This window comes from Drosophila santomea, chromosome 3R (assembly GCF_016746245.2).
Source record: "Drosophila santomea strain STO CAGO 1482 chromosome 3R, Prin_Dsan_1.1, whole genome shotgun sequence".
Taxonomy (NCBI): Eukaryota; Metazoa; Arthropoda; class Insecta; order Diptera; family Drosophilidae; genus Drosophila; species Drosophila santomea.
Window position 1 is genome coordinate 26,010,262 of NC_053019.2, and position 27,733 is coordinate 26,037,994.

General features: G+C 40.6%; 2 protein-coding genes across 18 annotated transcripts in view; both read right to left on the minus strand.

Annotated features, from left to right (window-relative positions):
• Positions 1 to 40: 40 nt before the first annotated feature.
• On the minus strand, positions 41 to 2,423 carry LOC120454316 (putative uncharacterized protein DDB_G0271606). The gene is made up of 3 exons (XM_039639519.1): positions 1,827 to 2,423; positions 327 to 1,685; positions 41 to 264 (listed from the first exon to the last, which is right to left on the minus strand). The coding sequence occupies exons 1-3, from the start codon at positions 2,421 to 2,423 to the stop codon at positions 100 to 102; spliced, it is 2,121 nt and encodes a 706-aa protein (XP_039495453.1). The 3' UTR covers positions 41 to 99.
• Positions 2,424 to 9,440: 7,017 nt separating this feature from the next.
• LOC120452829 (calcium-activated potassium channel slowpoke) overlaps positions 9,441 to 27,733 on the minus strand; it is a 45,136-nt gene continuing 26,843 nt past the window's right edge. For 4 of the 17 annotated variants that reach the window (XM_039637235.2, XM_039637239.2, XM_039637237.2 and 1 more), the window contains 17 exons: positions 26,163 to 26,315; positions 25,888 to 26,043; positions 23,868 to 23,980; positions 22,639 to 22,797; positions 22,338 to 22,414; positions 21,596 to 21,631; positions 19,405 to 19,476; positions 15,410 to 15,484; positions 14,511 to 14,543; positions 14,248 to 14,437; positions 13,583 to 13,648; positions 11,744 to 11,921; positions 11,168 to 11,675; positions 10,813 to 10,949; positions 10,561 to 10,703; positions 10,282 to 10,501; positions 9,441 to 10,224 (listed from right to left, as the gene is read on the minus strand). In XM_039637235.2, the coding sequence (XP_039493169.1) occupies positions 10,087 to 10,224; positions 10,282 to 10,501; positions 10,561 to 10,703; positions 10,813 to 10,949; positions 11,168 to 11,675; positions 11,744 to 11,921; positions 13,583 to 13,648; positions 14,248 to 14,437; positions 14,511 to 14,543; positions 15,410 to 15,484; positions 19,405 to 19,476; positions 21,596 to 21,631; positions 22,338 to 22,414; positions 22,639 to 22,797; positions 23,868 to 23,980; positions 25,888 to 26,043; positions 26,163 to 26,315 (2,454 nt within the window). In that variant the 3' untranslated portion in view covers positions 9,441 to 10,086. Of the gene's footprint in view, positions 10,225 to 10,281; positions 10,502 to 10,560; positions 10,704 to 10,812; positions 10,950 to 11,167; positions 11,676 to 11,743; positions 11,922 to 13,582; positions 13,649 to 14,247; positions 14,438 to 14,510; positions 14,544 to 15,409; positions 15,485 to 18,257; positions 18,309 to 19,404; positions 19,477 to 21,595; positions 21,632 to 22,337; positions 22,415 to 22,638; positions 22,798 to 23,867; positions 23,981 to 25,485; positions 25,599 to 25,887; positions 26,044 to 26,162; positions 26,316 to 27,733 lie in introns of all 17 variants that reach the window. The other 13 variants (XM_039637250.2, XM_039637249.2, XM_039637248.2 and 10 more) reach the window with 9 other exon arrangements.

Sequence of the window (27,733 nt, forward strand, 5' to 3'; positions counted from 1 at the left end):
TTTTATTAACTACCGACTGCTCGCTACATGAATGCGTTTTTACAAATGAGTGTGTAAATAAATATTTTTGAACAGCGTCGAAGACTAAATGTGCCTTAACTAATTACTGCTGGCCGTGAGATGCTCGCCGGCCACTTCGACGGAGGTGGATACCTCGAACAAATCTTTGGCTGACTCCTCGCTGTCCTCGTCGTCGTTTCGACCCACACTGGGCACATCCTCCACCGTGCCCTTTTTCAGATCATCCGACCTCTTTTGCAGTCGCTACAAGGAAAAAGTCTCAAATTGTAGTCATACGAAAGGATCTCTGGTTAGATTTTACCCACCGATTCGGCTGCTTCCTCGTCGGGCACAAAGATGCGAAGTGGCGTGTTGGCGCCGAGTTGCTGCTGCACCAATCGCTGGTGCTCCTCGAAGGCACTTGCTGCAGGATCCTGAGCCACCTGTTGCTGCTGGTGTTGCACCTGCTGCGGCGGATGGTGCTGCACTGGCTGCTGCAACTGCTGTTGTTGCTGCTGCAGCTGCAACAGCTGCAGCTGATGCTGCTGGTGTTGCTGCTGCAAGTGTTGCTCCTGTGCCTGGGCCTGCAGCTCCTCGAACTGCTGCTGTTGCTGCTGCTGGTACTGTGCCTGAGCTCTCAGCTCCTCCAGATGCAACTGATGTTGTTGCTGCTGCTCCTGGGCCTGTGCCTTTAGCTCCTCCAGATGCAACTGCTGCTGCTTCTGCAGCTCAATGGCGGCTTGCTCTGTTTCCAGTTGCTGGCGACGTGCCTCCTCCTCCGCGTACGCCTGTAGCAATTGGGACGAGTCGTGGGCATGGCCATAGAAGTTGGAAACCACGAAGCCGCCTTCCGGAACGGAGGCAGTCACCGCCGACGCCACATTGGGCAAGTGGAACGAGGCCGTCTCGTAGGCACCCTCATTGGGATCACCCAGAGCCGGAGCAGCAATAAGAGCAGCATATTGTGGCGCCGCATCAAGCACGGGATGGATGTTGTGATGTGGATCCTTGGCTGCCTGCAGTATCTGTCCGTTGCTGGCCACCTCCTGGGTGAGATCGGCGTTGACGTAGCCCGCTTCCACCACCGGTTCCGAGCTGGGCTTGAAGAGTTGCTGCTTGTGGGCCGAGTACAGTTGGTTGGACTGCGTCACCAGGTAGGTGGGATTGTAGATGGGTATGTGGGCAGCTGGGATGGCGGCAATAAAGGACTGGGACTGTACCGCCGGCTGGGCATACTGAATGGGATAGATCTCCGGTGCCGTTTGGGCTGCCGTCTGGGCTCCCAAAATCTGAACCAATGGCTGGGCGGGCAGTTGGTTGCTCTGGACATCGGCGGGCAGTGGTTTGTTGTTGCTAGGCGTGTTGAACGATTCGGTGGAGGGGCGAATCTTGGTGGTGGGCAGCGAGGGATCCGGATCTGGGGCAAAGAGTTTCTGCGAACCCGAAATGGGATCGCGAATGGTTTGGTCATTGGACTCGTCCTCGTGCACACTGTACTTTGGTGGCAAATATGTCTGGGGACGGGCTGAGGAGGATGGGGTCTGGATCTGGGAGGGAGGTTTGTACAGGTAAGAGGTGTCAAGATGACCCTCCTCCACATCCAGGTGATTGTCGGCCAGGTTCGGTGCGGGTACCGTGTAAATGGGTGCAAAGTGCTCGGTGTTGAAGTTGTTGTGCGTGTCCAGCTGTGGGGGATGCGGCATGATTGGAGATATGTTATATGTTCAGAGGTGTTGGGAGCATGTAAAATGTGCAGAATTAGGATTCTTAAAGAGCAGGAAATCACTTGGATTTCCACTTTGGGATTACTCATGGATCGAACTTACCGGCAGATTCTGCAGCTCGCTGTAGCTCACAGCAGTGGGCTTCTCATACTTGAAGGGCTTGTCGTATCCGAATGTGGGTTTCGCCTTGGGCTTCACATTGTTCAGTTTGATCTTGAGTGGCTTCCGTAGTGATCCAGCTGGTTTCAGGTAGACGGGCGAGGGTCCACTCAGTTTCATTGGACGCGGTGGTCCGCGCAGGTGCTGATGCTGGTACTGATGCTGTGGCAGATGGATCAGCGGATGCGAGTGCAGATGGGCATGTGAATGGGCGTGCGACAGGACGTGGCCAGGATGCACGGAATGCGGATGGGCCAGATGGGCGGCATGGGTGTGCGCCCCATGACCAGGACGACCCTTCAGCACCAACGGCACCGGCTGGTCGCTGCGGATTTGGACGACCAGAGTGCGCGGCTTGCCTGGCGCTCCGGCGGATCCAGGACCACCAGCTCCAATGGCGGGACGACTCAGCTGCTTGGAGCTCTTCGGTGGCCAGTTGGTGAAGACCAGCGGACGCTGTTCACAGCTGGCCAGCGCCAGGAGCAGGGCGAGCAGCAGGAATGGCTGGCGGGGATGGGATGGAATATTGTCAAAGACCATTAAATCAAAAACTTAATTACGCGTACAAGCATCGAGAAAAAAAAAACGCCAAAAGAAATACAAAACTTTCTAAGCCCGGCAACGGCGAATAAAAATAAGGGGCGGTGAAGAAGGAGGAGGGTCTTGTAATCGCTGGACAGCAACAAAACTGTAATGGCCTTAATTTGATCAAATTGGCGGTTTTCTAAAATTTTATCACGTCGCCTGCCATCGGCTACTTAACCAAAGCTGCTTAAGCAAACGAGCCAAACAAAGTAGCTTCGCATTTATAAACACTTGTACACATATGTATATATTTATACGGGTATGCCATAATACTTTTGACCATTTTCCCCGCTTCGATGGCTGATTAAACTTTCTGTCCGCAATGCCGTAGAATGAAAGTGAAAAGTCCGGCATCGAAATGTCTTCGTTCTGTAATTGTTACTGTCGCTTTGCTTACTTTGCGGCGGGTATTATGCTTTACTGACTCATTTGGTGACACTTTCATTGGTCGCATTTTTTGGGCTATAGAAACTTACACCATACCATTTTTAGTTTGCATGCATTTTTCATACATTTTATATAGGTTAAAGGTAATACTTTAGTAAAGGAGATATTTCAGGAGAAATAGCATGCATTTTCATAATGCAATCAGTTAAATAGAGCATAAAATGTCACAGAAAAATAATTCTATTTTTATGAAAACGTAAAGAAACCATCCAAATTTAAAGCTAGTTTTTCCGCGAAAAGAATGAGTATATATGTAGCTCCCTGGCACTGCTGGCTTGGGTCTCTTCAGTCTGGTCGAACGAAGGGGAAGTGGGTAATTTGAGGCGGCCAGTGGACATGGCAATTTCACCTGGGCAGCTCCAGCGGAGCCATCGGAGCGGCGGCAATGACAATGGCAATGCGGTGTGCCGTTAGCCAGACGTCAATCAACAGGTGAAATGCCTAGGCGAGTCCAATACGTATAGTTATTGATTACGTGCTGCGTTTGCTTAAACGGATTGCCGATTGCAACTGAAACTGACTGCAGCGGCGTGCATCGGGGGGGTAATTGCCACCAAATTGATGGCTTATTGTTTATAGAGTGGTTAGTTAGTAAGTTAGTTAGTTTGTCGCCTTTGCAATATGCATAATCGCATGCAAATACCAGTGGCGGCCTGCTGGTGAATGAACTGCTGCCAGGAGACGGATGCCCAAAACACTGAATAGTCTGACAGGGAATGGCCCACGGCTACGGCGGTAAACTCGTTCAACGAAAGTCCAAATGGAATTCGCATAATTTCGGGTTTCCTTTTGGGCTTGGCCAGCAGTGCCATTGAACCTGACAAAGGATTTTTGCCAACGAAGGCCTAGGCGGAACTATTGATCAGCGGGCTGTCGCCACATCGACGACCATAAACAACGGTGTGGTTAACCCAAATTGCAACTCGAAATGCAACTTTTATTTTAGCGGCAAGCATTTTATTTTCAAGCCCGCTGCACATTGAGGCAGCCTGCGCCTCACAGTTTGCCATTTGCCGTTTGCAACTCACAGTTTGCGATGCAATTGGTGCACGTAAAGCCATCCATTGTCTGGATCTTGGCGAAACTTGGCGCATCAAGTGCTCCCATTGCAAATGAAAGTGCTCGCTTTGCCGGCCACCTTGTAATTTGACAAATATTCCGACGACTTCAATTCAATTGAAGAAGCTACAGACAGCATCATTGTGTAGCGATTGTAATTAATTTAGATTTGCAGGTGAAGGTGAAGGTGAGGCCAAATTTGAATGCCAATCTGAGACTGAAGTCGTTGAACGCCAAGGAGAAGAAGAAATGCCATTGCATTTGCAATGGAAATTACAGCCAATCCATTATTTTGTTATGCTGTGCGCAGCGAGAGACTTTTTTAATAACCGCTAATTGTGGCCAACAAACTCACAATCACCGCGTGAATCACTTACCCTCATCTTGTTTCGGATTTGCTAGAGATTTTCGTTGTTTAATTGTCGGTTAGCTGGCTGGTCGATCTGGTGGATTGTAGAAAGCTCTGGGGCAAATGTCGAGTGACTTCTGGCTTCTTCTGCTATTCCAGCAGCAAATAGATGAAGATCAAGATGGCAATTAGGTATATAATCACGTCAATTAACTTCATGTCAGCGAGCGCCGCGGCGCTTTCTTCGAATGTAAGCTGCACGCACAAAAAGATTTGAAAAGAGTTTCGAATACAAATTCGAGGAGCAGCGACGTCCGCACCTGTTCAAGTCGCGAAGACAACTGAGTGTTAGCTGCTTGCTGTTGGCGGACAAAAACCATGTGCCCATCCGCTGGAGTTCCATTGGAATGGAGTGACGACGACTCGCATTGGAAGTGCGCACTGAAGAAAGTGGTCGGATTTTCTTCACGCTGCCTCCGAATGAAATAAAAAAAAACATCATGAAAACAAATAAAACTAGTTTGCAGTGGATAAAGCGCAGCACGCGACCAGCAGCTACATGAATTGCCAGCAAGTGGCCGATTAATCGCAACGAAAGTGTTTTCCCATTGACTGTTCTTGGCCGGCGAAAGAAAGGAAGGAAAGAGACAGCGCCAAACAAAAGACTTAGGCAGCGAACTTGTTGTCGTCGCAAGTCAGCACTCGCTCTTTACCTTAAAAAGCAATGCGGACCAGGCGCTCATGATCGAGAGATGGCCGTCAGTCACCTGTTGGCCCCACTTCTGTACTCTTTTTTGCTGGGGCAGCAAACAGGAGCAGAGCCACCGATTGACATTACGAAATGTGGCAGGCACAGTGGGGAATTGCAGTCACTTCAAAGCGGAACCAAACAATCTGTTGCGTAAAATATGGTATTATTTTTTAAATTTCTATTTTTCTAGATGAATGGGAGCTTTGTTGCTAATATCTTTCTGACATTTTTAAACTCGCATTCAACTGTAGTAAAAACGTTCCAAATATGGAAGGCCGTTTCCTGCTAGACTCGTAAAAAACTAAAGGTGTGTGTTTTCATTAAGAAGTCAGCCCAATTTGAGCCCACAAGTTTCATAGAAAAGCTTGAGCTGTATTTTAAGCGATATTTAATGGTAATGTGACTTAAATTCAGATGTGTCCCAAAAAACAAATGGATGCATTTTCCATAAATAATGGATTCCGAAGAGTAGGCCCCATTTCATACACCACAGGCCCTTCGATGATAATGAGACATGCTTATGAAACGCCCCCCAATAATTGGTCGCATTTTATGCAAGGCGCAACACCCAATTTCTAAACGCAATTGGTCATTGGAATTTTATAACGCCCGGCCTGCCTTTTTTTGGGTCAGTATTTGGCGGCCCAAACTTTTGGTCCATAAATCAAAATTTCACTTTCATAATGCTGTTAGTTTGGTGGTAATTTCTTTGCTATTTTTTTCTGTATTTATATTTTATTTTGAAATATTATTTTTAACAAGGTTTTTTAAACATTAACAACATAATATTATTATTATACCTTTTATTTCATACATTTATCATTTCTTTTGGTTTTTTTTCGGTTGCGTTTTAGACAAATGTTTAAAATATGCGTTTTTAGCTCTTTAATTTGTTATTTAAAATTTCATTTATTTTTTGTTGTTTTTGCCTTTGCGGGACCGCTTTAAACTAAACTAATTTGTCATTTTATGCCTTCTGCTCTGATTTCGTTTTAATTTTGTTTAATTTCAATGTAAATTAATGATTTTTTATCGCTTTTTTTACGTTTTTTTTATGTCTACGTTTACGTTTTCCGTTGTGTAAATATACCTCATATAAATAGCGAGTAAAAACTAAAAAAATGTAACTACATTAATATGATTTGCATTTTATTATATTTTTTTTTTTTGGCTTGCATTATTTATACAATTTATTTAGCACACATTTCCGGATGTGTATGTGTGCGTGTGCGGGTATCATGTGAAAGTGCTGCGAAATTATAAAAAATATTTTTTCGTTTTTCCTTTTTTTGCTTGGTTTTTAGTTGCTATTTGTTATGTTAATTATGATATCTTAATATCGTTATTCCTTAAAAAAATGAACATTTCCGCCTTAAACCTGTAAAATTATCATATTAGTTTCGGTTTTCGTTTTGGTTTTTAGCTGCAAACGTTGATTCTATACAAAAAATCTAACTACAGTAAAATGCTGCATAGCTTCACATTTACGAGTATGATAATATATTTTATACGTTTTTTTTTTGGTTTGGTTTTTTATTTACGAGTTTTCTACAAAAACCTTTGCACTTACACTAGTTTATACGGCATTGAGTAGTTTGTATGCGACATTATTAATATATATGCATGTAAATATATATTATTTGTTGAAAAACAAAGCTGCTCGGAAGTGTTGAATTGAGCGAAGTGGAAAAATACTCGAAGTTATTATCAATTATCAAATGTCAATTATCAATTGGGAAATGCGAATGCGAATGGGAAAGGCAGCTTTGTCAGCGTGTTTTTCTTTTCTATATTTTTCGATTAATTTCCTTTGATTCAGAGAAGCTTTCTTTCGGATAGTTTCTGGTTTTCCTTGGTTGAGTATGTACTATATCTGCATTCATTTGTATTTCATTTATGTAGATCTGCTATAGCGTAAACATGATTTTATCAAGTTTCACAACATCGAGAGTTCATTTTTGTTCTTGTTGTTGGGTTCATCGCTGTTGACTGTGTGTGTGTGTGTGTGAGTGTGGGTTTTTTGAGTGTCTGTGTGTGTGATTATTGGTGTGGTGTAGGTGTATAAGTGAGGTTTCTATAAATTTAATAACTAGTTTATTCATTTAAAAATTATGTTTAACTTTTGGGTTTTCGCTACGCCACGGCCTATTCATCGATTTTTTATTTTATTTTCTTTTCATTTTATTATTATTAATATTATGTTAGGATTGCAAATGCGTTTTTTTGTCGATTTAATAATAAGTTTATCATTAACAATATATGAACTGCTTGTCGCGATAACTAGTCGTCGTAGTTTATGCTAAGCTATGCTATGCTCTCGATTCGTTAACATTTACACTTGACTATTACGTTAATCATTACCTTTACCATTATCGTTATCTTTACCTTTACCTTTACGTTTACCATTACCATTAGCTTTATCATTATCATTACCATTAAATTAAATGTACTTTAATGGAGTTTAAATGTTTCTCACATCGCACGGCTACATACACGTTTACATCAATTTCGAAGGCGCATAATATTCACATATTTTGTTTTTAATTTACGTTCTGGGTAAGCCTAGACTGCACAAAATTCCACTACAAATCAATCCAATCATGAAACGAAATGCTAATTGGCTCTCCTTTATTTTCGCTTTTCACTTATAAATGGTTATGTTCGATTTTATATTTTTCATTCTTCGTATTAAATTTAAAAGCTCGAATTCGTTTTACTTAAATTTGTTATTCGCTAATCGTGTGTGGAAACAATCAAACAAAACAAATCCAGTGGTTGCTATTCTGTGCCATTTTCTTGTTACGCTTCTTTGGTTTTCCCACTATTGATGAATGCTGTCTGCTGGTTTTTTGTCTTTGTTTTTTGGTTGTGATCTACATTTAATGTGATTTCTATACGCTTTGGCAGTGTTTATCATTTGAACAAATTACAATTATGATCCGAAAACTCTTGCATTTTGAACGGCAAAACGAAACAGCACAGGATAAACGGGTTAAACGATATCGTACTCGAGATACTTTAGTTACTTATCATATTTACAGGCTATGTACAAAAAATCAGAGCGTTCCTTTTGAAAGTTTCGAGCGCAAGTGCGTGAAGTTGGTAGAGAAGTTAGTACAGAAGGTTATAGCCAGAAGTCGGAGTTGGAACTTAACGTTTTCGCCATTTGGTTACCGATTGTATCTATCAAAATTTGTTTAGAACACCACAGTTGCTGCTCGTAAATCGCTGGTAAAAAGCGCACACATTCACATACACTAAAAAATATTACTAACTACATTTCATCAGCTTTCGTCGCACTCTGTATTCCGGCCTAGGTGTCCTCTATATTAAGTGGTATTCAATTATGATTCGAATGCGCTACTTACAATATTTTCTCAGGGTTTTCTCCCCTGCTCGTTTTTTGTTTTTCATTTGTGTAAAGATGTGAATGTAAGAAGTTGTTCAATTTAGAATTAGCAATTAGCAAATTTGACTTGTGTCGAGTGAAAAAGCTGAGACTCCTCTAGTTAAGTGTAGTACTTTGCATATGGTGTTTAGTATTTGCCTCAAAACAGCCTGGATTGGGCGATTCCTCGGTAGAAACAACCATGTTTTCTCTGGCTTCTCTGGCTCATAAAGGTTCAGGTCGAGCCATATGTGTATTTGTTTTAGGCATACGAATTAGCTAGCAGATTGTTGGCTTTTAGGTGTTAAGTGTTTAGGTGTCGTTAATCGATATTTGTGTTTTTAGGTTTTACATTAAAAGTTGAATGATTACAATATGCTCTGCTCTATATAAATCGTTTTGCGCATGCTCAGAAACTTCTAAATGCAGTTTTTGAATTTTAGCCTCATTGCCTTGTATCTGTATCTCGCTATCAGTATCTGTATCTGTATCTCAGCCAAAAGCAATCCGCAATGCATTGTTTGCAGTGTTTTTAATTGGTGTGTTCGATATAAATTGTTGCGTTGTGGCCGCGTCATTTCAGCGACTTAGAGATAGATTTTGAGACATGAGAGTACACAGTTCGAGTAGACTTAGTTTGTAGTTTTTGGTAGTTTCTTGTTTTTCGCTCAGTGTTCCTTGTTTCCTTGTTTAATGTGTAGCTTACCTCACTAATGGTTCCCAATTGCTTACGTCACACCATTGAGATGGATTTTCGTTTAGAATTCAATTTTCAATTGTTTCTTATGCAATGATAGCGCCATGAAGTGAACTCAAAATGTAAACGAAAATTAGTGATAAATGATTCTTGAGTATAAATGTAAATGTAAATGATAGTCGACAGCACTCATACGTAAATACATACCCATAAGTATAACTAATGATTGTTGCTTGGAGAACGAAATCGAGGGAAAACCAAATGACAAACCAACTTAAAAGTTAAATAATAATAAGAATATTTTATTGGGGGGCACACAAGGTTGAATACAAAATAATAGGGATAAACAAGGATAGAAAGTCAACCAATGTAGTTGCAAGACTAAAGTTATAGATATACAGAATATGATAATTTCAAGGTTCTAAAAAGGCATACGGAATGATGTGGGAAGCAATCAGTTGGCAGTTGAACGATGGATATCAGGGCTATAGTTCTTGGTCCCCCGATCCGGATTAGCTATATTTTATATGTGTGGAGACAGGCGGCGTTTGCCGTCGACGTTGATCTGTTGGTCAGTGGTTCCGGTTCCGGTTGTCTCTTGATTGTTAGTTTGGATGGACAAAATACACCGAGCCGCATGCCTTCACACACATAAATGAGCAGAGCAGCGCATTTCATGGCACGCAAGTTATGATCGTATTCTCTAACTTATTAACGCTTTTGATTTCACTTTTGTACACGGTACAATCGATTTACATACAAATATGTCTTTTCTTTTCGCTGCCGATTCGTCGAGTATCGAATATCTTATGCCAATAGGTAGTTGTGGATGCGGTGCCACAAATGCGCTGCTCTGCCCTCGATTAGCTTCTCCATCGTTCAAATGTACGAATAAGGACCATCAGTTAAGGCGCTACACAGTAACAATCAAGAGTTATCATCCTTGTTGGAGCCGCCCCCACCGACCCCGGAACCCTGTGTGTTGGTGCCTCTTCCGCCGGCAGGTGCTCGTACCGCTGGCGGCTTGTACTCCAGGCCCGGATCGAATTGCATTAAAACGAATACCTATATAGAGCACATTAAATAGTGGAATGATAGGATAGGGGGTGGTAGGTAAGTTACCTGATCTGTTGGCAGTAGTGAAAAGTCATCGGGTGGGTTGGTTATTACATAACGTTTGCTGCTCGCATCACAACTGGAGCTGGTATCCCTGAATCGGTATAGTCCGATGCACAGCATTCCGTACGACTTGAGGGCTGCCACAAACAGATCCCCATACTTGCCGCACTCCCCAAATTGAGCCAACGGACCGTCGTACAGTGAGATTTGGCCCACTCGACATCTGAGGGTGAAAAACCCATATTGTGTGATGATACTTAGGAAATTGCAATCAAGGATTACCTGTCTCGATTGCTAAGACTCTCCACGGTGCTGTAGCCTCCCCGGAGGCCAGCTCCCTCGGCCAGGATCAGTTCCAGCTCGGGCGTGGCGCCGCCCGTTATCAGTGAGCGGATCAGCGTTAAGGCGTTTTGATTGAAGTAGGTCTACATACAGTTGGGTATCAAACGAAAGTTTATACATATAACCAAACACACAAATGGTGGGAAGCTAAAAGGGAAGACCCTTTCAGTGAGTAAAAACAAGGACATTTACCGTGGACATCAGCGAGTCTAACACACTCACAGCGAAGGCTGTGCCGCAGGCGAAAGGCTGCGTCAGATATAGTTCTGTATCTGGATCATCGTCGTCGTCTTGATCGAGAAACTGCACGTTACTATCATTGACCAGTTCTTTAAACGACAACCAACATGTGAAGCATTAGTAGAGCACACACTTTAAACCGCATTCGTAGCAGAAAGCGGGTGAGCCTGGCCAGGACATAGGATGTAACCGACCACCCACCCATCCCAGGATCCCTTACTACCCACACTACCCATCCAAATCCTGGCCAGCCTCACAATCGTTCGGTCGTTCGCAAACTCGGCCAACTTAGTGCGATGCAGTTTACCTGTTATCATGGGCACATTGGCGCCATAGACCGAGCCCCTCCGCTGCAGCACAATGGGACTGCCGGCGGTGGCGCTCAGGTTGTCGAACTCCGGGCCGCGCTGGCTGAGCACACCGATGGTGTCGTCAAAGGTCATGGCCTTGATGTTCAGCGAGGCGAGGATCGCCTCCTTGTCGGCCAGCGTGGGATCATCGTTGCTAGGAACTTTCGCCGACAGGATGCAGCACATATCACACAGATTGACATTCACCGCCCGCAGATCGGCGCGACTCAGCGGCGATCCGTTGAGCACCGAGATCTTGGGCAGGTTCTGCAGCATCTTCCACTCGCGTCGGATGTAGTCCACCGAGCCCACAATGACCACGTGCTTCAGCTCGTGGTAGTGGAAGTTGGACGCCCGCAGCGGCATCACCAGATTTCGCAGCCCGATCAGCGGCGAATCGGGATCGGCAAACAGGCAGACGACCACATGGCCGTTCAGCACGGTCATGGCCGCCTGGTTGCGATCCTGTAGAGAAATGTGCCAATTAACTTCGTATTTAATCAGCACTGCAGACTGCAGTAGAGTAGACTTACCAGTATGCAGTCTTCTAAGCTCTTTGCCGGACTCCAGTGGAACATGCCCGTCGAGTCGTACTTCATTTCGGTCTTCTCGAAATCAAAGTCCTTCGACTGGTCGTCCGCAATGCCGGCGGGCAAGGATACGCCGCCGTTTTGATTCTGAGTGCCCGTGCCGGAACTGCGACTCGTCGGCCTAGACACAAGTAGATCGATAGGATAGAGAGATAGGAGTTAGCCATAGGGCGGTCTGTGCTGCAGCTGGATTCGATTCGATCATAATGGGTTTTTACTTCGATTCAACTTTTGACTTGCATATGCAGATTATCAACCAATTCAATTCAATTCAATTCAAAAACAAACGCTACATCCAAATGCAAAGTGTTTATCGGAAACGCTACGAGTACGTGTTTCGTTCAATAAATGATGTGAATACTTCAATACGAGTACGTAATACGTATACATGGGGCATATTGAATTAAAATGTGATCTCAATATACGATAGTTAAAGATAGAGAGTTTTACGTTTACAAAGATAAATACACGGATAGTAAGATAGATAGAGAGTTAGAGAAGATCATGTGCTAATAACAAAAGTCTCCAAATGAATGCGAACAATAATTTGAGAATGAATCAATAAGTCACTACGCAAAATGCTCAACTGCTCCATCCGGCGGCGGTTGGGATGGATGGATCAAAAACTTTATATAGTATATAGTATATAGTATATAGTGTATTAGGTGGCAGGCAAACTCCCTCCAGGTGTTTCATTGTGATTCTGGTGCTCGGCATGCGCGAGGGAGAGGCCTTAGTTAATCCATAACCCTTCCGATCCGCCGAACTTTGCATTTTCTTCTACAATACTTAATGTGAATTCTTCTTAATTCAAAAAAAAAGTTAAAAATTAGAAAATATATGGTACATAGGTGCAAGTTTTGACACAAAGATGAACACAGGAAAAAAACACACACAACACTTAGATTGCAATTCAAGTTCAAGTGATTCAGAGAAATAGATATAGAATGCAGGAGAAAAATGGGCGATTATTGAGCTTAATGTATGCTTTCGTGGTCTAGAACCAACTTATTTTTTTATAAGTCTCGAAGAAGAAGTTGTAATAAATTGAAGAATTAGTCTGCGCCAAAATGTATGCTATGCTTTTTGACTGATCCTTTTTCTCAAAATTATTGGGAACATAAGTTTCCCTATGGGAAATCCTTTTCTTACATATTCTTATTTGCGTACAGTCAAAATATACACAAAACATTAGCACGGCAAATAAATCAGCATGAGGAGAGTTAAAGAAGTTTATTAAAAAAGCATCTTCAAAGAATATTTAGAATTAGAGCCCGAATGATTTACTCATTGAACTCAAAGTTATGTTTGTACTTATTTGATTACTTTGAGGGGCAGAGAAGGAGAGCTCATATTTTAGATGTTAGTAGACAGAATGCTTCGGAATGGAATGCGGTTAGTTATGCTGGGGATAGTTTTGATGGCAAAATAATCATGGGGCGCTCACACATACACACCAACATATACAAACGCACAAACACACATACACATACGCACACAGACACAGACACAGAAGACAGCGACATGACAACAAAGAACAATAAAAAAAAACGCACAAATTCGTTATAATTCATTATGTTTAGTACGCGAGTTCGATGGAATGGCATAGCTTTCGATCAATCAATATCAATATCAATGTGTGTCAAACAAAATGCGCATAAGATGTAGTTAGATAAGTATTAACGAATACTAAGGTATAGTTAAAAAAAGGCTTTTGGCTTTTTTAGTTTTTTAGTTGATAGAGTTTGTAAGTTAAAAATCTAGGAAATTATGGACGCATACATGAGCTTTTTAACTTCGTAAGCAAGTTGATAGCCCGCATAAGGGTTAGCATCATTCTCTGGTGGCCTGAAACAAGATGTTGTTCGTTTTTATACATTTAGACTGGTTAAAAGTTAATAATTGGTTGGTTGGTTGATTGGTTGATTTGTTTGTTGTTTGTTTTGGGTTTTTTTTCTTATTCGTTTCTCTTGAGTGAGCGAGTGGTTGAGTGAGCAGGTGAGTGAGAGACAGTTAGTTGAGGTGTTTTGATTAGTTGGTTAAAGAGCATTTACATATGTACGAGATACCTAACATATTCATCCTCATCCTGACCATTGTGTTGTGTCAACTAAAACGTGTGTGTGGCAAACACAATAACCATAATTCAGTGTAATCTCTCGCGTTCGATTGTTCAATAGTTCAATTGTTAATTGCAACGGAAAAGTGGAAAATCAAACTTGATGCAGCTGCAAACAGAGTTTTCCTAGTGGGTGTATTCATTGAGTTATCTTGTTGCTTGCTCTTTTGCTCGATTACCGACTTTGCTTTGCTATATATATATATATTTGATAACTGAACAGAGTGCTGTTTAATGTGATCAAACTCTATATAGTTAAGTAGATGGCCTGCTGTTCCACCCCATATAAATATGTACAGTCCCCGCTGGATATGTGCGATTGGCTTACCTGTTGTACTGCGATGGCGATATCACTTGGCCCTCCACCTGCCGGCTCACATTCACCGTGGGCTTCACCTTGTTCACCTGTTTTCCCGCCGCCGCAGCTGCTGCAGCCGCCGCTGCCGTGTTGTTCATGTGATGCATGCCACCTGTACCGTTGCCGGTGCCATTCGGACGGCGCACATTGCGATTGAGTACTGTAATCACAAGATGGTTGGGCACATGATAATGAGGTGTATATAATATATGTATGTTCCAATCGAAACTTACGATTCGTATCTTCTCTGTCACGAGTGATATCACCTGTGGCAGATGGGCAGTTTATTTTGTATCATTTGGCATTTGGCAGGCAGAAGCGTTGTAGTTTTTTTGTTTGACGAGATCAGAGATAGAGAGCAGATCAATCGATTAGTAAACTTGGCTAGAGCTCACGGTCACGCTGATCAGAGAGTGTGAAGAGATACTCATTGGCTTTAAGTATTAGTCATTAGTTAATCGAGAAAGGTATTTTTGAGCCGCGTGTTGCATGTTGCATGTTACATGTTGCACTTGACTTAGGTTCAGGTTACTGGATCTTAGTTCTTAGTTGTTGTCATTATGTGATGCTTTGTGTGTGGTTGCGACAGTAATAAACAAAATTGTTAACAAGCAGATTGTTTATGCAATTGAAAACAAAGTCACACCGAGTGATGTGTACAAATAAGTAAGTTAAGGTAAATAGACATCGATATGTGGGTATGATATAATACGGAAGATATATATCGGTTCTTTAGATTAGAGAGTATATCAACGAGTTACATTAGCAGAGGAACGAGTTCTGTTCAAGAATCAACGCAAAAACAGAGTTATGCAAACGAATATCTAAACAATTATCATGGGTTTTTTATCGATTGGATTGGATACATTTTCATCTCTTACGTTTCTTAACTGAGGAAAAAGCGAACCAAGGCAAACGAAATCGTGGGCAAAACTGATAACTGAATTGTGATCTTGATATTGATATTGGGTGTGGGTGTGGGTGTGGGTGCTGATGTGTGTGGGTGTGTTATGTGAGACTTGGGTATGGGCTTTCCACCTAAACACCTCCGATTCAAAAGGACCTTTCTGTGGATCTGATCTCTGACTGATACCAAATTGAGTGTTCATTGGGAGATGAGACGAGACTTTACCCGATACAGATCCACGCACATGCACCCGCTTGGGTAGCTCTGGAGGCGTAAATGTGGGTGCAGGATGGTGTTCATCTGTAAAATACGGTGGTTCGTTATCACACAGCTCGGCAAATCAGATTCGGTGTGTATGCAATTTTCTTGTGTGTTATTTATATGGTCAAGCTTTTTTTTTTTTTATGTGAAGCTCAAAACTGCTTTTGAATATACGTCAAATTCTTTTTCTGTTTTTTTTTTTTTAAATTTTTTTTTAGGGGGGATTGTGTTTGGTTTTTGTAAGAACTGAAGCGGTAAGAGTATTGGTTTGTGTTCAAAATAAACACGAAATTTGAGAGAAAATCATAGAGAAATTAGTCTGACTCTTGGGAAAACCCAGGAAAACCTGACGAACTCAAATCAAATGAAAAGTGGCCGTCTGAAACTGGCCGAAACTGAACGAAAAGTGTTTTCAAGATGGTCGGGGGATGGTTATCTTTTTTTGGGGATTCATTTTAGGGTATTTGCTTTATAGAATATCGAACAAAACATGCAAATAAATATGAGTTGGAACAGAACTGGTGACGGTGTCATCTTACATTTATACAAACGGTTACATAAAATACGAGTACATAGGTAAAAAGAGTATACATAGGTACAAACAGAGCTAAGCAAGCAGTGGTATATATTGGTAGGGTACTCTGGTATAGGAATACAAACCAAATCGGTTAAAGCTTGAAGCATTATTTAAGCAACACGCTGACTAAGTGCGGATTACAAGCTGACAAGCTGAGTAGCAAGATAGGCAATGTTCTATATAGTCATCAATAGCGGGTTTTCTTTTTTTTTGGCTCACTGGATTTCAGTATCCGATTATCAAGCACTTAATACTTAGGCTGCTAGGAACTGCTAACACCCACTTAAAGAAGAACTTCAAACGATCTCTCCAACTACGAGTTGCACTATCATCTAGTTTATCCCCAGCTTCTGATTTCGGGGGCTGATTGAAACGATTATTGATGGTCAGCAATTGAACTGCACGGAATTTGGAATTTAATCGCTCTCTAATTGGAATCTCCTGTGCCCCGGAGGATTGGGATTGGTGCGCAGTGCTCTGGGGGATGAGGAGGAGCTGCTCCTCATGCTTTTTATGTTCATTTTACTGTTTTGGGTGGTTGTGATCGAATATTGGCTCTAATCATTGGCTCAGTTGCTTTGCTTTCTCAAGTCATTTTGCATTTTATTTATTCATGTTGATTTATGTATGGGTTAAAACTAAAACTGACGATGGGGTTCTCTCCTTAAAACGATAACGAGAAATAACCGAAACTAAACGAATGTACAATACAAGTCACGAGATTCGAAACGAAAAACGTGCACTGGCACATATGTAAATATGAAGGGAAATTTGTCAAAAACTCTAGTATGTAATTGAAATAATAACGAAATGTTTTCGACAAGTACAAATGCGATATTGAAATTGAAATTGATGTTCTTAATTTCTGGTATGGATATACAACAGTTTGAGTTAGTTTGACTTACTTGACAACGAGTATTCATCGTCTTCTACACACACACACAGAGACATATAAATAGGAGTATTTATTGTAGTTGTAGTAGTTGATACGGAACACGAATGTGTGAGTAGGGAGGTACAATAGAAAGATGATAGGTTTACATATTTGAAATATTATATAGAAAGGAACATAGTTCCGGGCGTAGAAGATCGAATATGTATATACAAGTATTACAGAAAATGAGTAGAGTGTAGAGTGTGGTATTGTCTATTTCAGGATTGCAGGTCCTTAGAACCCGAAGTGTTGTGTTCATTGGAGTGTTGGTGTCACCACTTAGTATACATATCATATAAAGAGGAAACTTGAAGTATTTGTTTGGATATGACATAGTTGTCCAAAGATACGTGAACGGTTAGAATTTGTATCACGAATTAACGATACTATACGACATGATATGATGCGATACGATACGATAGATACATTACAATATGTAGTTAACGTTTGTACAAGATACTTTACGATATAATAGAAGGAGTACGATTATTATGTAAAGTACGAGTATGTAGACTCGACTTGATAACAAAACGAATAGTATGGATAGTATGGAGCTCATACGAAAACACAACGCTTGAATCGATTATGGTTACTGAATATGTAGTATCCAAACGGTTGATTTCCAATATATTAACTGACTCAAAGCGAAGTTCGATTTGATTTTCTCTTGACTTTACTACACACACACACGCACACTAGGGTTAAAGTTGAATACGAAACAGTACACAATTACTAGAACGAACGAGTAGAAACGAAACATGTAGATATGTGTACATATGTGTGTGTGGGTTGTGTAGTGCATTAGTGTTGGAAAAGGGGGCGGTTGGTTATTTAGGGGGCGGGTCCAGGGACTTTGTGTGTTTTTGTGTTCGGTGTTTTGTGTTCTGAGTTCTGAGTTCCGACAAAGATTGATTGATTTTCGATTGTTTGGCTGCCTGATTGATTGGCTTAGTTTTCGATTGGTTTGCTGAATGGCAAATGGCATGTACAGCTGAACAATAGCAATTAGAGTTGGTTAGTTAGTTTGTAGTTAGTTGGCAGTTAGCTTGGCGCTATAAACATGTAATTGAGCATTTTAACTTGGTTAGCAGGAGAGTTTATAGGGCGAATGGGTGATGGTAAATTTCGGTTGCCAATTGGAAATCATGTTGGGTTTCGTGGTTTCTGGTTATGAGATGTGTTGGTATGTTTCGTATGCTTATCGGTAACAGTAGAGTAGTGGAGACAGAGACAGGAGATAGATTTAGAGAGAGACAGAGAGAGAGAGAGAGAGAGGTAGAGGTAGAGTAAGTTATACGTACTTGCACGCCCAACCATTTGTACGGCTCGGACGCCTTTCCGGAAGGTGGCCACTGTTTTTGTTTCATGAAAACAGAATTTTATAGGATCGTGTGAATAGGTAAATGATGGCAAGGTAATGATTGTTGCTTTCAATATAATTTAGTACTTTAGTTCATCATCATCTTCTCGCAATACTGCGCCAGCTTATCATTGGAACATCATTCAACGAAAATGATGAATAAATCATAGGAAAATAAATACGCTATACGAAAATCATATGTAAAATCACACGGCACACGTTGTACTTGAACGTTCGTAAATAATATATTATATTTATGTAGATATATTCATATGTGGTATGCAGTTCATGATCATAAGTAGATATATGTATGCAATGTATATAAGGAATATATACTATGTATGCTTTCTGTTTATTATGACACTATACGCGACTCTTGGGCGAACCAAAACCAGAAATCGTAGCAAAACTAAATTAGTTCTATTATAGGTGTATGTTATATTTATACTGAGTACGATATAGAGAGAACGATAGAGCGATAGAAGGAGCAGAAGTACGAACTGAATTCAACTCTTAGTCTAAAACTTATCCCCTGTTGGCTATTATACTATATATGCCCAGTTCCTCACAATCTCATTAAAAGGTTTCCCAGTTTTCCAGCCAAATGATGCGGGTTTTGGTTCTTGGCGGGGGTTTCATTGGCATTTAGCAGCTAAGAGCTTTTCATGGTTTTTAGCATTAACTAAGGCACACAAACGCTGACGGTTGTACATCAATTTAGTAATGTTGATTTAGTTTCCAAGTTCAATTAGTTTTCAAAGGATAGTCCTTTCTCAATGAATTTGGCAAGCCAAATCTCAGGAGCGCTAAACAAAGTTCATACCATTTCTTACGAGGATGGAACTAAAGAATTTGCTTTTGTGTATGTTTTTCGGATCAGCGGACTTTTACCAGTGTTCAAATTGTCTTTGGTTGTCGCTCCTTTTAACTTTTAGTTTGGTTTGGATTAGGTTCAGGATTAGCAGCAACAAATAATTCTTTTGGCTTGGTAGTATATATAAACGGATATTAATACTGGATAGAGCGCCGCATATCGCAAATAATTGTTGGTTTTGGATTCGTTTGTGGAAATGGATTTGAAAGCGTACCCTCCATTGTATTCATCACCGACGTGATGCCTTGGTTGACCATGCCCGTCTGCATCATAATCATGCCCACATCTGCAAGATGGTTACGTTTTTGGTTGGTATTTCATAGATACTCAGATAGACACGCGCTCATACACACAAACAAATGCACATATGTTTATATTGTTCAGTTAGGTGTAATTTATCTGGGATTGGTATAGAAACTTAAGCTCTAGGCACTACGAACTGCGGCGTTTCACATATTCAGCTGCAACTGCATTGGATCCCGAATTTGTATTTTCATTGATTCGCTGGTTTCAAAGCCAAAACGCAGGCAACGCAAACTCGGCAAACGTACTAACTACTTAAGAACATTTGCAGCTAAGTTGGGTGTTTACAGATTAAGATTAACGAATTCACAGAGTATAGGTTGAGATTGTTCTGGTATTATGCTACATGGAAGCAAATACATAAACTTCGGTTATTCTCTGAAAACGCCATGTTAACTTCTGCCGTAACCTGATCTAATTGTTATTTACACTTTGGCTTTGCAGCTACAATTGCAGTTATATACAATCGCGTTAGGTATATAGAATTTATAAATATATATATTTAAACTTTAAACATTAAAATGTAAATAGAGATCGGTGAGTGAGGTGAGTGCCACGCCAAGAACACAAATCAACGGAAAAGTGTTAGGGGATTCGTGAGGACGGCGCAGCATTTCAAGAACTTAGGTCTACCGTTAAGTATTAAAGATAATTTAGTCATAAGTATTAGGAAGAGTATTTAAATTAGAGCTGGATGCTGCAAAAGTGAGTTAAAATTGATCGAAAATAGAGTATAATCTTTCATATTAAAGGTTTCTCGTATGGTGAATGGTGTGATAGGATGTAAAATTGATTGTTGTGCTCATTTCCATGCACTTATTTTGATCTCGGCTTATTCTCAACACATAAGTATAAAGTACAAAGATTAAGAGGGGATTACAGAGACAGAGAGAGCAAGAGCGAGGATTAGCGAGACAGACTTTTTAAAAAAATGTGCAGTTTCAGGATTGGATCAAAAATCGATTATCAAAAGAGGTCTATCAATGGGGTGTGAGTTATAAGTTCATAAAGAAATATAGATGGTAAAGAGGTTCTCATGCCTTTTTTAATGAAATACAAAGCTGTAATCGAGTTGCAATGAAGACTTGAGTTTTAAAAATAGAAAAACATTTGAATAAATTTGAATATTTTGCGTGGCGCCTGTTCTCTTCTCGAATATGGCAGCTTCGCCTTTGTATTTCACTGCTTCAGGCTGGCATATTACTCATACGCCCCGTAAAACGCAAAATTCACTTTTGAACTGAAAATCGTGGGAGTCAACTATCGTGGTGTTACTCTAATGGATTTCTGTTTGGTGATTAGGTTAAAGGAAAAGCGAAGAGGTTTTGGTTAACATTTCTTGCTGGTTGACTGTGGCTGTAGTACAGGTAATCAAAGAACTGGGGTTGCATATCGCACAAACATATTTACAAGGTCGATGGTACGTTATGTATTGTTTGCATCGGGACTTAATCCACGTTGGATAATTGTATGGGATAATAAATAGTTAATCGTTATAGGTGTGTGTGTATTTAACTCTTACTTCGTGGGTTACAAAGAGGCGCATGTCAAAACAAACAGTGACCAAAATGGAACTGCACATGGGCAAGGTAATCGGGCAGGACGAAATGGCTTGTTGTTCAGATATATATATATTTATATAAGAGTATATGCAGGGTGGTTATGATATCGGAAACGTCGGTTTTATGTTTAGGGGCTGAGCACAATGGGTCGGTCCAATGGTTCGCCTTGCAAAATCGTTTCAAAAACTAAAGACAAACAATCAAAATCAAAGGAAAAGTCTTGATTTTGTTGTGCTCTTGTGGTTGAGGTGAGGTGCTAATGGGAAACTCAACTGGGGATCGTTCTTTTTTTTGGGTATCGGGACCTTCGCTTTGCTTTATTCAATGTACAAAAAAAAAGGTAACGGGAGTATGCAAAATGTACTTTATACAAAAGTTGGAATCGGTATCGGTTGGTATTGGTTTTGGTATTGGAATCGGGTAAAACTTGAAAACTGAGAAGTGTTTGTGTGATTTGAAGTGTACGGGTTTTTATGTGGGCAAGATTAGAGTGTGTTTTCTTGTTGTTCTTTGGATTATTCGGCTTGTATCTTGATTTACCTAAGTCATCGAATTTGCTCCTGGGCTGAACAGTCACTGTGGGACAAAGTTATGGCATTGGATTGTATTATTTGGTATTAAATTCGATTCGATTTCGGTTTAATTGGTTGTATTTGGTTATGTCACGTTGCAAGTGCGACACACACACAGTCGCACACACACACGTATATGTGCGAGGGGTGTTCGAACAGTTGCAGCCATGCCAATGGGTTTTGGTATTGTTGATTCGGTTCGATTATACATTGTTATAGTTATAGTTATAGTTAGTTGTTGTGATTGGTTGTTGCAGTTTTTTGGTATTGATTTCATTGAGAGCGAGGCCACACGCGCCAACACACATACATAATAAATATATAATAAAAAACATGGATATTTATGTATAAAAATATGTAAGAATATACGAATAGTTTCATGGTGGAGAGGTAAAATATTTAGATATTTAAATATTTAGATTCATAAGTATTAGAAAGATAGCGCCTTATACCTAGAAACTGCCTCAACACTCGCTATTTCCTTCTTACAAACTAAAATCGAGTTGTTATTTCCTATCGTTTCTCTTGGCTCTTTCGATTCGATTCTGGCTGTCTTCGAAACGTTCGATTCGATTCGATTCGATTCACAAACGAAACAACAAATCAAATACATATTAAAATCAAAACGGATAAGTTAAATTAAATCCATAGATACATAAAGACTCTAAAAAGATAGCTGTGGCTACTATTTGGTACAAGGGTTTGCTTACAGTTTTTGCATTTGCATTTCTTGATTAGCGTCTCGTCCTTGATGTCCTCATGACAGGCTTTGCAGTAGAACCAGGCACTAAGCAAATTAAATTTATAAATTCAAGTTGTTCGATATATAAATTGTATAGTCTGGCTTGCACTTTTATATGAACTATAATTAAGAATGATTAAAATCCTAATAATCCTAATAATATAAAACAACATTTGCGGTGCGCTTCGTCACTACGTAGCAAACATATATTGGAGAGAAAAGTGAAAACCAGATGGCGCCTAAAAGAGACTTGTAGTGTGACCTCTTACCGCTTCACCTCGTCGGCGCTTTGTGCTATGAAGAAACCCTGGGTGTTGGCCTGGATTTTGGCCCCCCGCGGGTTGATGGAAATCTTGCTGTCCGCCCCCTCCTCGGCGCCCTTGATCTCGATGGCCAGCAGCAGGAGCTTCAGCTTGGAGAAGCACAGTCTAGACGCGGGGAAGAGGGGAGTTGATCAGTGCCCGATCGCCCGATATCGCTTCAACTTAGCCTAGTTATTTGCTTTACAAGTAAATTGAACCTAGTTTTAGTATGCTACAAAGGTGTGGTCGAACTCTCTCAAAAACAGGGCATGCATATTGTGTGTGTGTGTGTGTGAGTGGGGTGTTTGTGAGTGTGTGTATGTGTCGGTGTATTGGTGAGTGCTCTGAAAGCGTACACTGTTAAAAAATCAATAAACAATCAAAACGCTTGACGAGTCAAAAAAAGGCATGCTTTGCAAAATGCTTATTTAAAAAAATGCTAGTTAAAAAAAAGGAATATTTGAAAAAAAATCAAAACTACCGACAGTGAATCATCATCATCCATTGCCAACTAGGGTACACTCTAAAAAAAGAACATTCTGCACATGCAATGAGTTCGGGACTTCGGAGGTGGAGTCACAAGTGGAGCTGTTCTGTGGGTGGGGTCTCTAGAATTATTTGCAGTGTACGTGTCTGACGCTCTACGAATCGCAGCGAGCGGAGTTCGGAGTTAGCAAGCGATTGTGGCGAATACGAGTTAGAGTACGAGTACGGATACGGATACTATCAGGTAAACGGATACGGTATATGCAGTTTGAGCCAATCGAAATGAGTGTGGGTTTAATATACAGGTTGTTCAATGCGTTCGCCCCCGAAAGATTTGATCTCGGGTTCTCGATACTGGGTACTGGTGGAGCTAAATTGGATCTTTCAGTGGCTATGGTTCTAGAGTATGGGTTTTTGTTATATATATCGAGATACATGGCCAGAGGTGGGAGAGTGGGAAGTGGCGACAAACAGTTGTTTAGTTGTTGGTTGTTGTTATTATGAGGAGAAGGAGAGTAAATCAAACGGAATCGAATCAAGTTGGTAAATAATAGGAAAAAGAATTGTTAAACAAACTTATTTGTACAATGCAAAAAGTTGTAGTAGTAGTAGTAGAAGTAGTAGTATTTTTTATACAGTTTGCATATAATTTTTTTGGTTTTAGTTTTAGTTTTTTTTTTTTTTCGCTATTTTCTCATTTTGAGTCTTACTCGCTGGCTTGTGGGAATGTCATGCCGGTAAATGAAGGTGATAGGGTTTCGGTGTACATCTCACACCCTGTACCTTGAAGATAATCATTTTGCCAGGCCTGTGTGTCTGGTGACTGAAAGTTAGAAAATGGTTTTGTTGTGGTTGGCATTTAGTAAGTTCGCTAAAGTAACTACTTGGCGCATTATCGGTTTGGTTCTAATTTATTTGTTTGTCTGTTTTGGTTTTTGGCTTTTGGTTTTTAGGTTTTGTGTGGCTGTGGCAGGTGGTTTTTCTATAGTTTTTGGGGGGAACAGATCCTACGCTTTCTGGGACTACGGCACACATTTCAACAGCTGGCGAGTATCGGTGCTGGTTGGTGTGAATGGTGCTTTTGTTTCTGGGTCAGGCATTGCATACTCTTTGGCTTTTACTTTGGCTTTGGCTTTTACGGCATTGGCTTTTGGCATTGGCTTTTGGCTTTTGGCATAGAAATACTGCTTCGATCTCGGGGTTATCTTTGGTGGCATTCGGTCTGTACACTTTCTGGCGATTTGGCGAACTTTACAGCATTGAAGAAGGCACGAGCATTGGGATCATTGGCACATTGGCATCAAGACTCAACCGAACCGAACGTGTGTCAAATGAGCAAAAATCAAAAGGTCGAAACTGAAAACCATCGGGAACGGAAAAGAATCAACTCAACTGAAAAAATGCACGCTGCAAACTTAGAGCTTAGAACTGTTACTGAGATACAAATAGATAGATTGATTTAGAGAAAGATTCAGAGAGAGTTTCGGATAGATCCGCTCACACAGATACCATACATTAGCGATTGGCTGTGTGTCTGTCTGCTGTGTATCGGTGTTTGTATGTGTGTGGGTGTGTATGTGTGTGTGTTTGTGTGTATGTGGTGTTTGTTTGTCCTTAAATAAATAGAGTCAGTTGAACTGGCCCGTTTGAAGTTTTGAAGTTTGCTTTTGAAAATGAAGGATAAGAAACCATATTTTGTATTTGCAAACACTGAAGGCATTTTGAACACTTAGAACACTCAATTACACAAAGAATTTGCTTGAAACAACGACTAATTTGTCACAGTGTAATGTCTTGGCTGGTGTATTTGTGTGTGTACTTGTTTGGAAAATCATAAGCTAAGTTCACTGGCAGGCACATTTACACGTTGCAACACTTAGATCGGTGTAAACGTGCCGGATCTTCGATCAAAATCAACTGAAGATACAACCAACAAAAGATAGATTTACAACGACGATCAGAACTGAGTGAAACGAATAACAATGTGTTTACTTGTGGTGTGTGTGAGAGTTGTGAGGTGTTCCATCGGCCTACAAAATTGACTAAATTGTGATTTTTCACTGATTGAAATGCACATCCTTAGATCACAATTAAGCTTAAGTTTGTAGGCCGAATATATCTTATGTTGTTGGTGTACGATATTTTGTTTATTTTTTTAAAAATATTTTTTTGTTTCGTTCAACGCTGCACGATTAACAAGTAGAATAGAGTAGGTAGTAGTAGATACGATATAGTATTTAATTGGTTTTTTTTTTTTTGTTTCTGGTACGAATATTACGATATAGCTTATGGTTGGAAAATTGGAAAACTGCCAGCTGCGTGACTTACTCAGTGGCCTGAGCAAATGGTATTCCAATAAATGTGGGACTCAATGTTTCAGTGTACATTTCCATGCCAGTGCCGCGCAGGTAATCATTTGTCCAAGACTGCATGTCTGGCGACTATGGGTTAGAGACGTAATTTAGAGACATTTGGATATTTTGATTTCATACGTATGTATATATACGGTACAGTACAGTACACCCCACATATAGTAAATTGCTTGGCCCCATGGGCGTTACATTTGTTACATTTGTTACATTTGTCTGCGGATCTGTAAGCTGTAATCTGTAATTGGTAAATCTGGAAAATATCTAGCCTTTTTCACTGGACGCCAGTAGTGTGAGTGTGTCTGGTATTTCGTAGGTGAGTGGCCTGATCTCTGGACTGCGACTGCAACCCCACACTTACCGTCTTGAACGATCTCATGGCGAACAGGTTGGCCATCATGGTCGAGAAACCGGGCGCCAAACAACTCTGGGCAATGAAGCCCAGCTTGAGTTCGGCCAGGCAGATGACATCGTCGCCCTGTTTCCAGTCCCACGATGGTATGTTCAGCAGGTACGCCTAGGAATTATCATAAAGATCGTTTTGAAACTAAGAGTTTGGAAAGTTAAAGGCTTAAACATATAGGAAATTATCTAAATATTTAATAATATAATATTTGTATAAAAAGCCAGACGCACCTTATTGTGGTACTGCATCAGCTGGATGATGACTCGAATGTCGTCGCTGTAGTTTTTGATCGAGATGACTCTCATGATGTTGGCAGCATCTTCTGCGTCGGGATCTTGGCAATATTTGTTAGCTAGCACGAGGCAGGCGTCGGCTTCATGAACCTATTGCATTCGCAATATCCATAAGGATATAGGGATTAAGATAGAGGGATACAGATTAGCATAGTATTATAATGGCTATCTAGTATAGCTGTTTTATGGTCAGACTATGTCTATGGGCATTTGATGTTTGTCTCATGTGAGTTAGTTTTGTTATGTTGAACTGTTCCAAGTAGTTTGTTATGGTTCAGTGATTGTTATTGTTACTGTTATTGTGAATAGATATTGCAGAGGTGTCACGTTTAGAGCATTGTCCACAATATAAACAATTAGTAAGCGATTTATTTGGTTTTTTTTTTTTTTGGTTTACACGCACATCGACTGGACAACTATGGTACGAGTATGAGTACTTAAAATGCCACAGGTGAGTGTGTTTGTTTTTGGTTGGCTCGATCTGGCTGCGATCGAGTCCATATCAATATATATAAATAGATATCTTGCATATGCATTGCGTACGTACTGAGTAGGGTTCTTTGGGGTACGATTAGTATTCATTAGCATTGCCCACAGGGGGGCGGTTGGGGGTATATATATAGTAGTAAGCGGTTGTACAGTGGCTGGGTGGGTGGGTGGTTGGGTTGCTGGATAACACAGTCTTTCGGTATCAACTCCAAACTAAGGACACATTAAGAAATCATAAGGCGAACGCTCGGTGCACGGGTGGGTGTGGTTTCACAAAGAACAAGTACACAGAGGTGTCGGGGTGATTGGTTTTTGGCGTGGTGGAACTTAAACTTAATCAAATACCAAATACCAAAAGCCCCACATAACTCAAGAGCAACTGAAGTGGGCGTTTAGACAATAGATTGGCACTAGCTACAAGCATCTGTATCCGATTATAGACATGCAGTATGCTCGCATGCAAAACATAAGCTCAGATACAGTATCTGGAAAAAGTAACTATCTGCATCGCAATATGGCAGTATACAAGGCCAAGGCTGCTCAAGAGTGTCCATTCAAAGGATATCGATTAAGCTGATAAACGTATATACAAACTATTAGAGCATGTACTTAAAGAAGGCTTACTATAGTTTATTATACATTTCCCTCAAAATTTAAATACATGGATTAGGCAGACTCACAAAAACCTTTACTGCTCAGAAGCGAGGCCAAAGTTACAACTTATAAATATGGTTCTATACTTTAAAAATAAACAATAAATCATTTCGAAAAAAAAAATTGTATTTTACAAATTAATTTATAAGTAGACCTATATTTTTTGATTACTATTGATTTTTGATGAGTTATATCCTCTATCAATTCTCTTATAAGTTCTCAAAAAAAGTTGTATAATCCCTAAAATCCAATATAATCCATATGATTAAATTAACACAAGTTATAAAACCCCTCAAATTCTATATAATCCGTATTATACAATTAACACTTAACTTAACATGTACAGTAGAATACTTAGCACATAC

Excerpts from the sequence above, each read along its gene's own strand:
- LOC120454316 (XM_039639519.1), bottom strand. The coding sequence starts at position 2,423 with ATGGTCTTTGACAATATTCCATCCCATCCCCGCCAGCCATTCCTGCTG. Across the intron at positions 1,686-1,826 it reads GCGAGCTGCAGAATCTGCCG|CTGGACACGCACAACAACTT; the intron begins GTAAGTTCGATC and ends CATCCCCCACAG. Across the intron at positions 265-326 it reads ACGAGGAAGCAGCCGAATCG|CGACTGCAAAAGAGGTCGGA; the intron begins GTGGGTAAAATC and ends TTTTCCTTGTAG.